The sequence below is a fragment of the Sphaerodactylus townsendi genome, linkage group LG01 (genome assembly GCF_021028975.2).
Source record: "Sphaerodactylus townsendi isolate TG3544 linkage group LG01, MPM_Stown_v2.3, whole genome shotgun sequence".
In the NCBI taxonomy this organism is placed as follows: Eukaryota; Metazoa; Chordata; class Lepidosauria; order Squamata; family Sphaerodactylidae; genus Sphaerodactylus; species Sphaerodactylus townsendi.
Window position 1 is genome coordinate 90,848,184 of NC_059425.1, and position 12,940 is coordinate 90,861,123.

A 12,940-nucleotide genomic window follows, 5' to 3' on the forward strand; every position below is an offset into this window, starting at 1 on the left:
AATGTAGGGATCTAAGATCTCTTCTTAGTGCCTTGCATCTGATGTTGAGAAGCTGATATCCCCGCACCAAGCACATCCACCCCATTAAAACTGAGAATAACTATGAAAGTCAAATTAAAAAATATTTTGTGGTCAAATTATATAGTCTAATTATTAGGATCTTGCAAATTAGTTTGACATAAAGTTGGGCATGTGTCTTGTGTGATTTCTTAAAATTAGTTTGAACCCAACAGACATTCCCTAATTATAGTTCTTTTTTATCTCTGTTCATTTGATCCATATTAATCATTACAGTTATGCTTCTGACATACAGTAATTACATAAAATGAGATCAGACTCCTCTGCCTTAGTCTCTGACTTTTCTCCTTTACTGACTGTTTTAATTTGGAACTCACAAATGTTGGGGTTTTTTTTATTAAAACTGTATCCGGGAAGTGGTGTTTAGTGAGTTGTCCTTACCAGTAACATTATATCAACAAACTTATCAAAATGTATTTAGGACTGATCTCTGGCTGGTGCCTGCTATTGTGATTATATGTTGGGTTGGATCCAGCAATGTCTAAATGGAAAGAAAAATGTACTTAATGCAATTCTGCTATTGCTAGCTGTGGAGCAATGACGTAACAACGCATAGTACATCCAAATAATACTAAAACGAAATAACAGTGTTCATATGGAGCAATGGAATGTTCAATAAATGGTTTGCATTAATACATTTAATTTGGTTTTCAATTTGTATCAGAAGTATTGCACACAGAAAAATCACTTTAACTTCATCGCAAGTAGACATCATGGAGCAATTGTAGCACTTCCCCAATCCAAGAACTGTTGTGTGTAATAATCTTCCATGGTATCCAGCTCATTTTTATGTGCTTCCTACTACTTTGACTGGTTGGAAATTCTAGGAACAGGGTTCCAATATGGTGACTGTGGGTGCAATGGTGGCCACCAATACCTTTTCTGGTGCCCACCAACTGTTTTTAGGAAGTGGGCAGGGCCAGGTAGTCCTCTTGCCCAGTTAGACTTCTGATTGATTATTGGAGATTTGATAGGCTATGCAGCCATCATAGCCCAAAGATCTGCACTGTTTCTGAAGTTAAGTTATGACAATCATTTTGTGACTGACTTCACCTCCTGTGGCACACATTTTGTTTCTATATCATAGGATTGCCTGTTCTGGGTTAAGCAATACTTGGAGATGTGCTGGGGGGAAGGGAGGTCTGAGGAGGGTGGGGTTTGGAGAGGAAGGACTTCAATAGGATTCATGCCATAGAGTCTACCATCCAAAGCTGTCATTTTATTCAGGTGAAGTGACGTCTGTTGCCTGGAGGTCAGTTGTAATCCCAGGAAATCTCCAACTATGACCTGGAAATTAGCAACCCTATGCAGCCACTGTGCTGTGGCAGCATTCCAAATGTGTTCAAAAAAGTTGGGAATCCCTGTTCTCAGGGTAGTGCTGCATGTTTCAGTTTCCTTGGTCTGAAATAGTACTGTTACTGAGCTGCCAATCTCCAAGTGAAACCTGGAGATCTCCTGGATTTACAACTAGTCACCAAAGAGATCAGTTCTTATAAAATGGCAGCTTTGGAGGGTAGATTCCTCCAAATCTACCCTCCCTGATGAGGTTCCTCCCTTCTCCAAACTCCATCTGCTCTAGGTTCTACCATCAAATTTCTAGAAATTACCCAACCTATAGGTGGTAACTCTGCCCTGGAAGCTTATGATATCTCTATGGCTCATTCCGCACATGCAGAATAATGCACTTTCAAACTGCTTTCAGTGCTCTTTGAAGCTGTGCGGAATGGCAAAATCCACTTGCAAACAGTTGTGAAAGTGGTTTGAAAACGCATTAATTTTCCGTGTGTGGAAGGGGCCTGAAATATTTCCTTTATTTACAATTATGTAGGCATAGTATGGTGGCAACAAGCAGATTCCTAAAATTAAGCAGCAGTTCCACAAAGAGAAACTTGTGTCCCATGGCTGCATTCTCACTTCCAGCTAACTTAGCTAGAAATTCTCAGCTATGTTCCCTGTCTCCCCAATAAAACTTCAAATTGTTGTCATTTGCAGTATCTCTGTTGTGCTCCCCCACCAACAACAGTGATGTACCAAATATGTGTGAAAAAGAATTTTAACCATTTTACTTCCACTGCTTCTCTAAGAGAATCCAGAAGGCTCAAGTGACCAGGGACAGTGTCACTCCTGCATCTTTGTTCTGCTTCCAGAGGGATTCCAGGCAGCATGGGGAGGCAACAAAAACCAGTAAACTCCTGGCCGACTGAAAACCCTCCATAAAGCAAAACCCCAAAAGGGGATATAAGTCTGAGGCCTGTGCCAGTGGGCATTCCCAGCTCAAAAACCTGGTGGAAGTCAACAGGTTGGCTCCACATCCAGGAATGCCCCTAGCCTGCCCTCAGCTGCACTGGTGGCCACATTTAGGTCAACACAGCTCTGTGGAGCACAGGCTTTTCCAGATTGGGTGTTGTGGAGTTCCACAGAGCCTGCCTCCCTATTTGCCCTCCCTGCTAGCATAAGTACCACTTATGCCAACAAAATGGGCAGATGTACCAGTATGTCTGTGCACCAGCTCCAATCGCCAATGCTCCCCCCCAATCAGGATTGGGCTGCAAGTACACCTAGCAAAAAACACCATTTCTGCTCATTGTTCAGTGTTGAAAGTGGTTTGTCTCTTCAGCAGAGGGAGTTGCTGCTATGAAAGCAGTAAACAAAATCCTAGCTATGTACACTTGTAGGGGTTGTGCAGAGCTATGCAGCAATTACAGCAGCAGATCTGACAATGCAACAAGCTTAGAATGTTCTGATGTTTCATTCTGTCTTTTATAGTTCGAGATCGTGTACGATCAAAAATGGAAAGAGATATCTTGGCAGAAGTGAATCACCCTTTCATTGTAAAACTTCATTATGGTAAGATGTTTTTAAAAGTTAATTCATGAAAATTCTAAATTACAATTAACAGAGGAGATTGCAATGATGAAAGTACAATGCTTCAATGAAAATATGAGTCAAATATACCATTCATATGCTTCCCAAACATAATAAACAAGGCCTAAGCATGGGGTTCGACATATTTTCTTTTATTGTGCTTTAGTTGTTATATAAACCCCTCTGTTAATTTCTAAAAGCTAATTCCTGTAAAATTATACACATGCTTAACTGGATGTAACAGAACACTATCTTGCTTTTGAAATTCATTGTCTGTAGGTAAATTTAGCATACTTATTCCAATGCTGGTTATTGTTACATTTGCCACAATTCCATTAACTTCTTTTCTTCAGGACTAGCTGACCAGTATGGGGGCACTTCAATGTTCTATTCTTATCTGTCTGACTGATACCAAAAGGCAGCACTAGAGAATAGCTGCTTGACCTTGATAAGTGCAGTTGAAGACGGCTTGGCACAGCAGACAAATAACTCCACCACACAGTAGCTTCACTTCAAAGAAAGAATTTTACTTTCAGGTGCAAGCTATATACAGTGAATATCAAGGAACAAACCGGCAGCATGCTTCGCAGTAAACAAGAATCCCTAACAGATAATGTGCACTGATAGTGCTCCACTAATATACAAACACTGCCCAATCACTGAGAAGGGTCACAGCACCCGGATCAGACTGGTTTGGTTCTAGTTGCATCAGGCTTTTGCTAACTGACCCTTGGATGACAGGTGCTGCTGTCATTTAGATCTCCATGATCTGTGCACAAGATGCACACCTGCTTTTATTTTGGATTCCCTTGACACCCCTTCTCATCTTGGGTACAGAATTATTTATTTACTAATACATTTTACATTTTGGTTACATTGACACATCATGCAACACATTGGGTACAGTTACAATACCAAGTTCAGGGTAACAGGTTTCTAAGGTACTCTGTGCAGAGAGTACCTCGCTTTGGTTAAGATAAAGTACTTGCACAGATTACGTTCCTAGTTGGTACATATTCCAAATCTGATGTCACCTTTCTGAACTAACTCTCTCACGTTTTGGTATTTAACTTTGCAATGTATTTATCTCTAGCTTTCGTAGCGTTTTCCATGTTGTAGCCATATGGAATGCATTGTTTGGGAATCTTCTAAGATTTTCACAGGCTGTTCATACACTGCATTCACAGAGGATCAGATAATAATTGTTGAGTCCACAAAAGCTCTGGAACAAGTTTCCAGAGGAAGCGAACAAGAACTCTGCTTCTGAAGTTGACAACGCTACTGTGTTCTGTTTTCTAGCTTTCCAGCTAATGACAGAGTTTGCATATTTTAATTAAGAACCTCTGAACATCGACTTCCTGTCACTCTTCTTTCCATTAAAGAGCTTCATCAGCTACTGCTGATAAGATGTTACTGTCATCAAGTGGGACAAATCAACAACCCTTTGTTACATGCGTTCCTTTTAAATATCTGACAACTCTTTTGACACCTTGCCAGTCATCACGTAACGTTGGTTTTGACACTCTTCTTGCTTTAACACACGTACTGCAGTAAGCAATATCTAATCTTGTCCAGTTACTTAAAAACAAAAGACTTCCAAATTACAGAACGAGAAGATATTGTCAGGTTTATCAAATAAAATGTCACATTCGGTTTTGAGAAAATCTACAGACATAGGAGTTATCAAATGTTTTAGCAATTGCCAGTTAGACCACATGTTTTTTACTAACTCTCCTATTTTCTTAGGATTGTAGCAAAACAAGACCTCACCTTTTAGGATTGTGGAGCTATTCTCAATACCTAAATAATGCATTTTAGGATATCCTAGATCTTTCACCTTGAAATGCTTGCTTAGCTCATGGCGGTGTAGTCAGAATCAATTGCCCTCTATCAGTTTTAGCTGCAACACATGTGAATCATCAACATACACCAAGCAATAAGATGATTTGGTTGTCATTTGAACCTTTTGTGTAAACACATGGATCAGCAACACCTTTCTCTGAAACCAAGATTTAACAAAACAATCATTTAAGCATTGATTCCAATTTGCTATGGCTTGGGATTGACGTAAGCCCATACAAAGACTTCTTCTAGAAGAAGCACCTGGTTCTTTTGCTTAGTTTGAAAGCCAGGTATTGGTTGCAAATAAATCTCCTGAGTTAAAGGAGCATTTTCAAAAGGTGAAAGCTAAGTTGAAAAAATCTTAATGGCATTAATCTTCAAACCTTTCTTAACTGCTAAGGTAAGATACAGTCTTTAAAGACTTCCGCTTTTAGCTGTAGGAGAAAAGGTTTCTTCAAAATCTTGCATGTAGAGTTTGACTATAGCCTTGTGCTACGACACGATGGCTTTAAAAATAACACTCGTCATCAGGTAAGGCCTTTTCTTCTATAAACCCACCTAGAACCCACAACTTTACAACCTTGAGGGCTTTCTTACTTCCTCAAAACATTTTGCTCAACCAAGGAATCATATTCCTTTTTGCATTGCTTACTTGCCATTTTGCTGCTCCTCAGGATCTCTCTGGTTAACATTTCATTGTATGACTTTGGTTCCAGTCCCAGGTTTGACACACTCCTAACTTTGTCTGTGTGAGACCCGCATATCTATCAGGAGGAACACCTTTTATTGTATGTCTTTCAGACCTTCTTGGAACAATCTGGGCTTTGCATGTCCAGTACTTATTCTGCTCTGACTCAGTCTCGTTCTCCTCTTTCACTACAGTTTCTGTTTTACGTAGAGGAGGTGAGCGAGCATTGACTCCTTGGCTAGGCTGAAGGAGGAACCGGTGTTGACTGGTTGCTGCTAGAAACAGCATCCGTTGATCAGACAATAGGGGCAAAAAACACTTCTTAAAGTATTAGCACTTTGGATTTGCTCCCAACCTGCATGGTTCTCAAAATTAGCGCTTCTAGGATATCACTACAATGCCAAAAGACAGAAAAATCTATAAGCTTTCGTTTCTGGCTGGTAGCCAATGAACCTCAAAGCGGCGTTATTTGGGTTGTCCCTTCCTTCTTTGTTCCTTTGGAATCGAGAACATTTGCAAAACTTCCAAAATCCTCAAATGCTTTTTTGTAGGAGGGTGCTTTTCCGAAAAGCAAGTAATGGGGTTGTTTGATTGATTGTCACACTCCACAATCTATTTATAGAGATAGGTAGCTGTGCTAACAGCTTCACCTCTTAAAAGTGAAAAGGCAAAAGTTTGCATCCATCAACAAACAATCACGCATGGTTTGCAGATAGGAAATTTTACGCTCAGAAACCCCGTTCTCAAACGGAGAAAAAGGGTTAGTTTTCCTGTGAACTATGCCTTTTTAGGCCACCCAATGTTGAAAATCATTGCCCAGGAACCTTTCGGGCCACCTTCCTATCAAATTGTAATCTGGCTATTTTATAGGAAAATTGCGTTCAACCATTGCCACCCATCATTTAAACTTCTCAAAAGTCTTCAGCTTTTTTGTCTTCAACTTTCTAACACAGTATAAGTATACCTTTGCCGAAATCATCCACCAGCACCATTCTACGGAAATATTTGGCTTCACCTTGTGTTTGGAGAAAACGGGCCAGTTTAGGTTACCGACATGGACAAGAGAAAATGGTTTCTCTGTTTTTCTTTGACTGGACTGCAGTGGAGGGGTGAGCTTTCACTTTAGCTTTACTCGCACACTGCACAGTCAAGCAAGGTACTTGCGGCATGGCTTTACCTTCACGTCACAAACTTTAGCAAGTTGCCTTAAAGTAGAAGAACTGGAATGCCCTAGTACTCTGTGTAAAGCATGGACACAATTGTCATGCATAGGACGGTTAGATAGACCAAAGAAAACATGTTCTTCATACTGCCTGCATTCTTGGGAATCATTTTATACAACCTTATTCTCAAGCTTTCCCTTTGTACAGACAATGCCATTTCAGTTTCACATAGCACATGTCATCAACAAAACTAACTTTTATAACCATCATGCAAGTTAGGCTAGCTACAGATAACAAACACAAAAAATCCAGATTTTGCACTCAACAATACATTTTTTCAGAGACTTTGCCTAAAGAAGGCACAAACGCAGTTCCTTGTAGGCTAACTTCCACTGGACTGCTCGTCAGCAAGGCTTTACGTGGAGCAATAACAGTTGATTCCTTTCACGTCCTCCAGCAGTGGACCTGGAATTTACGATGTGCTCGAGTACAAAGCAGAGTCAATAAGCCAGGAAACCGTCTTTAGAATCTTCAGCACACGTGAACTTCAGCAAAGCAGATTCAGCTCAATGTCTTGCTTCCTCAAAAAAAGGCTTCTTTTGTATTTCCCCTTCTGTTGCCTCATAATTGGCTAGATCCAGAACTTGCACAATTACGGGCTAGATGTTTGTCTGACCATAAACGAAGCAACGACGCACAGCAAAGGATTTCACAGATGCTTAGCCTCTGACACGGCTTTTCCTCTCCGGTTATACCGACAGGCCGAGCACTGCTCTTTCCAGCACATTCTTCCAAGCCGGCATTCGCGCTGATAATCTTTCTGTTTCTGCTTACTCCAGCAGACTGGTAGTAACAAAATCAAAAGTAATGCTTCGTCTTCTTTCACATTCTGTAAGCTCAAAACAAACTGCTCCCAAGAACTGTCCAAGGACCGAAAGTTGAGGAGATAAGATTTATGGAGCTTCTTGGAATGCAAGGCCTCTGCTCTCTAGCTCAGCGAAAAGAGTCTGCATTAGCCTGCAAAGCGAGTTGAGACACACTCACCAGCACTTCAGCTTCAGGTTATACAGCTTACGGCGTGAGTAGAACCTTGGAACCCACTGCCCCCCGGGCTGGTACCAGCTTCTTTTAACACCCTCCCAGACGTCATGGGCAATTCTTACGGCGTTCTGCACATACAGCTACCAGCTGAGAATCAGCCACTGCCAGGATGATAGTAGCTCTTGCTCTTTCATCAGCCCTCCATTCTGCTGCGACTCCGGCGGCGGGGGGTACCCCTCAACAATGCCCCACAGGTCATCTCTGGATAAGATAACTCTTCATTCTTACAGCTCCACGGGCATGTAGTTCGGTCCCGTCCCAGCCTCTCAAAAGGCAAACTGGTAGCTGTAAATGCCATGACTGCCTCCTGTTCCACACACACAGCTCGTGCGCTTCACGCCAACAACACTCCTCAGCACTACCTTACTCCCGTTATTAACGGCAAACTCTGGAGCCCATAACCTGACAGGAGCAGAGCGGTTTATCCCAGCCCGGATAGGTGTGTGCACAGAGAAAGATAAGTGCAAAGTTTGAAGACGGTTTGGCACAGCAGACAAATAACTCCACTCCACACAGTAGCTTCACTTCAAAGAAGGAATTTTACTTTCAGGTGCAAGCTATATACAGTGAATATCAAGGAACAAACCGGCAGCATGCTTCGCAGTGAACAAGAATCCCTAACAGATAATGTGCACTGATAGTGCTCCACTAATATACAAACACTGCCCAATCACTGAGAAGGTCACAGCACCGGATCAGACTGGTTTGGTTCAGTTGCATCAGGCTTTTGCCAACTGACCCTGGATGACAGGTGCTGTCATTTAGATCTCCATGATCTGTGCACAAGATGCACACCTCTTTATTTTGATTCCCTGACAACTAGTGCTGTTAAGCCCCTGTCCTTCATGCTGTTTAACATCTGCATGAAACTGCTGGGAGAATGTAGTGACATTGTCCTGACAGAACAAAACTTTACTTCTTTTCAGCAAAGTGAGAGTTTAACTACACATTATAGCTTCTTCCTTGCTATTTTTAAATTACATTTTTGCCATAAGCTTTGCCAAGATGTTTGTTAGGATGTTTACCAGGATTGCTTTATCAAAAAAGAAAAAGGATGTGGGAAGCTTTAATGCCCAAGTCAGTCCAGAATCATTGGTATGCCTACTAGGGGAACCTAAGAACATAAGAACATAAGAACAAGCCAGCTGGATCAGACCAAAGTCCATCTAGTCCAGCTCTCTGCTACTCGCAGTGGCCCACCAGGTGCCTTTGGGAGCTCACATGTAGGATGTGAACGCAATGGCCTTCTGCGGCTGTTGCTCCCGATCACCTGGTCTGTTAAGGCATTTGCAATCTCAGAGCAAAGAGGATCAAGATTGGTAGCCATAAATCAACTTCTCCTCCATCAATCTGTCCAAGCCCCTTTTAAAGCTATCCAGGTTAGTGGCCATCACCACCTCCTGTGGCAGCATATTCCAAACACCAATCACACGTTGCGTGAAGAAGTGTTTCCTTTTATTAGTCCTAATTCTTCCCCCCAGCATTTTCAATGAATGCCCCCTGGTTCTAGTATTGTGAGAAAGAGAGAAAAATTTCTCTCTGTCAACATTTTCTACCCCATGCATAATTTTGTAGTCTTCAATCACATCCCCCCTCAGCCGCCTCCTCTCCAAACTAAAGAGTCCCCAGCGCTGCAGGCCTCTCCTCACTTAGGGAAGGTGCTCCAGTCCCTCAATCATCCTTATTTGCCCTTCTCTGCACTTTTTCCTATCTCCTCAATATCCTTTTTTGAGATCACGGCGATAGAACTGGACACAGTACTCCAAGTGCGGTCGCACCACTGCTTTATATAAGGGCATGACAATCTTTGCAGTTTTATGATCAATTCCTTTTCTAATGATCCCCAGCATAGAGTTTGCCTTTTTCACAGCTGCCATGCATTGAGTTGACATTCCCATGGAACTATCAGCTAAGGCGCCTAAATCCCTTTCCCTGGTCTGTGACTGATAGCACTGACCCCTGCAAGCGTCGTATGTGAAGTTTGGATTTTTTGCCCCTATGTGCATCACTTTACATTTTTCTACATTGAACTGCATTTGCCATTTCTGAGCCCACTCACCTAATTTATCAAGGTCCGCTTGGAGCTCTTCGCAATCCTTTGTGGTCCTCACCACCCTACATAATTTGGTATCATCTGCAAACTTGGCCACCACGCTACCCACCCCTACTTCCAGGTCATTTATGAATAGGTTAAAGAGCACTGGTCCCAAAACGGATCCTTGGGGGACACCACTCCCGACATCTCTCCATTGTGAGAACTTCCCATTTACACCCACTCTTTGTTTCCTGTTTCTCAACCAGTTTTTAATCCATAGGAGGACTTCCCCTCTTATTCCTTCATTGCTGAGTTTTCTCAACAGTCTCTGGTGAGTTTTCTCAACAGTCTCTGGGTAACTTACAGGTACCCCTCTTCCCCATGCATTTAAAAGCAATTTGTTGTGACTTTGTCCAGTGAGAAAGTGACAAGGGAAGGAAGCACTTATTTGTCCACTTCTCCACTTCTCCTTGATGGAGCAGTCGTCTAGGGGAGGGGGAGATGGATAGATACAGACAAAAATGGCCAGAGTGGGGAAAAGGGAGGTAAATGACCCTCTGTCTTTGAACAAATTTCCAACTATTTGAATAACTTATTTACAGAACTCTCTCTGTAAATTTACAGTGCCTTTTCTCACTCAGCCCAGGGCCAATGGAAAAGAAACAGAAAATGCCTAATTTCTTGACTCCTCCTGGGAACTACAGCATGTTGGGAAGGAAGGAGTGATGACAAGATCACCTAGTGCCTCTGTGCTGCAGGGCCAATCAAGATTGGACTCTAGCTGCATTTTTCAATGGCCAAATTCTTTTCTAAAATGGCAACAATGGCCACAGTTTGGACAAATACCTTCCATAAGGTTTAATTTGGACCTCAGATATTTAGTTCACACAGGATATTTCTCAAGGAAGTCTTAGGAAGCATCTTTTGAAACCAGAGAATTTGTATAATCTCAGAGGAAGACATTTTGTCAGAATACACTGGACATTCCTGCCAGTTGTTCAAAAAGCGGTTTCAATCCTAGCCAATATATTTCTTTTGCAGCACATATAGGGTTACAAGTTGGCATTGCACCAGGGGGATGCTCTAGCTCTTTGGGGAGAGTGATAGAGGGTCCCCCAGTGCAATGCCAGCCCCTTTACAGTGCTCCGGAGGTGATGTTAGTGTGCAAGGACACAGATTGCTCCCCTCCCCTTTGGTGGAGAAAAGCTGGCCTGCTTTTTCCCACCGAACAGCTGAGGGTTGGTGGGCAGCAGCAGGAAGTACTGGGAGACTGCCCACCATTAGCAGGCACCTGGGAACCCTAAGCATCTATCATTAAGGATTTTTGCAGATTAAAGAAGTATAATTCACACTCCTGTATATCCATAAAAATGTAGTGTGCAAATAAGAAACATCTGTGGTTAGACCATGTGCTGTAAGGCAGTGGTTCTCAATTTTTCATATCTTACATCCCACTGATCACTCTTTCAAAGAACCTGGGTCCCACTAAGATTGAAACAAACAGTCCACTTCTCCAAAAAGAACATTTATATGTTTACATCCATTCTAATTCTGCTAGTATGCCAAAGGTCACAGATGGCAATCTGTTGCAGATACAGTCTGCAGGAAATAGCATATCACGCTTGCAAGTGAACACAGGAATTCAGGGAAAACAAATGGTTAGTAATTGTTGTGAAAACTCAGCTTCCCATCTGGACTGCTTTTGCTTTCCACCAGTACAGAGCCTGCTAGTTTAACATCTCTGCTGTAAGGGACAATTTAAAATAATTAACAAACTTAAGCCACTGTTGTGCTTCCAAAAGTTACATTTGGACGGCTCCTTAGCTAAGCAACAATTTCAAATATTCTCTATTACATTTTTATCTTGCCCCCTTCTGCAAAGAACTCAAGTGTCTTATATGGTTCTTTCTTCCTCCATTTCATCCTCACAAAAACCCTATGAAATAGATTAAGGAGAGCAAGAGAGGAAGAGGCTCCAAGATCACAAGGTGAGTTTCATGATGTGCAGGGATTTGAACGTCCATCTCTCTATTCCTGGTCCATTCCTCTAACTGCAGTGGCACAGGCTCCTAATATATAAGGATAATCTCCAGTTAGCAAGAACATAATAGCCTTATCAGAGAATAGTAGAACATGGGTAGAAAAAATTAATTATTTGAAGAGATCTTTATTATAAAAATGTGGCATTACCATCTTTTTCTATTGCAGCATTTCAAACAGAAGGAAAGTTATATCTTATTCTAGATTTCCTGCGAGGAGGAGACCTTTTCACCAGACTTTCCAAAGAGGTAGACCTTATTTATTTGTTTGTTTGTTTATTCATATTTGAATCCTGCCCTATCACAAAGGGCTCAGGGTGGGTTACAACAGTTAAAAACACAATAAAACATCCAAATATAACATTAAAAATTAAAACTATAAAAACGCCTACAACATCCCAAAACAATAGATTAATAAATAGATTATAAAAGAACAGATGGCGACTTTAAAAAACCCAACCATCTCATCCCTACTCCTCTCCTCTCCTCTCTCCTCCCCACCCCCCACTCCCATTCCAGAGGCCAGGAGGAGCTGTTGGTGCTGGCTGGCTAGTTGGAAAAGACCTGGTGAAACAACCAGGTTTTTCAAGCCCTGTGGAATGAAGATAGTTCCCACAGGGCTCTAACCTCAGATGGTAATTTGTTCCACCAGGCCAGTGCTAAAGAAAGCTCTGGCTCAAGTTGAAGTCAGCTGGATGTCCCATGGGCTGGGGACCGACAAAAGGTTCTCCCCACACGGATGAGCAAAGGGGCCTTAGAGGGCAACATGTGGAGAGGTGGTCATGAAGATATGCAGGTCTGAAACCATGTAAGTCCTTAAAGGTCAATACCAGAACTTTGAAGATGACCTGGAACTTGACTGGCAGCCAGTGCAGATGTTTAAGAATCGGTGTTACATGATCCCGACTGGCTGCCCCAGTAAGCAGCCTTGTGGCTGCATTCTATGTGAGTTTCAATTTCCAGATCAAAGACAAAGGTAAGCCTGGGTAGAGCGAGTTGCAGTAGTCTATTCTCAAAGTGACAGTTGCATGGATTACAGTGGCTAGATCGAGCCTGGAAAGATATGGAGCCAGCTGCTGTGCCTGCCTTAGATGAAAGAAGGCAGTCTGGGCTGTTCTGGTGACCTGGG

The 12,940-nt window shown here is 42.2% G+C and overlaps 1 protein-coding gene across 1 annotated transcript in view; it reads left to right on the plus strand.

Moving 5' to 3' along the window:
- RPS6KA2 (ribosomal protein S6 kinase A2) overlaps positions 1-12,940 on the plus strand; it is a 127,465-nt gene that overhangs the window by 60,461 nt on the left and 54,064 nt on the right. Inside the window, exons 4-5 of the mRNA XM_048487509.1 lie at positions 2,845-2,925; positions 11,981-12,060. Of these exons, the coding sequence (XP_048343466.1) occupies positions 2,845-2,925; positions 11,981-12,060 (161 nt within the window). The remainder of the gene's footprint in view (positions 1-2,844; positions 2,926-11,980; positions 12,061-12,940) is intronic.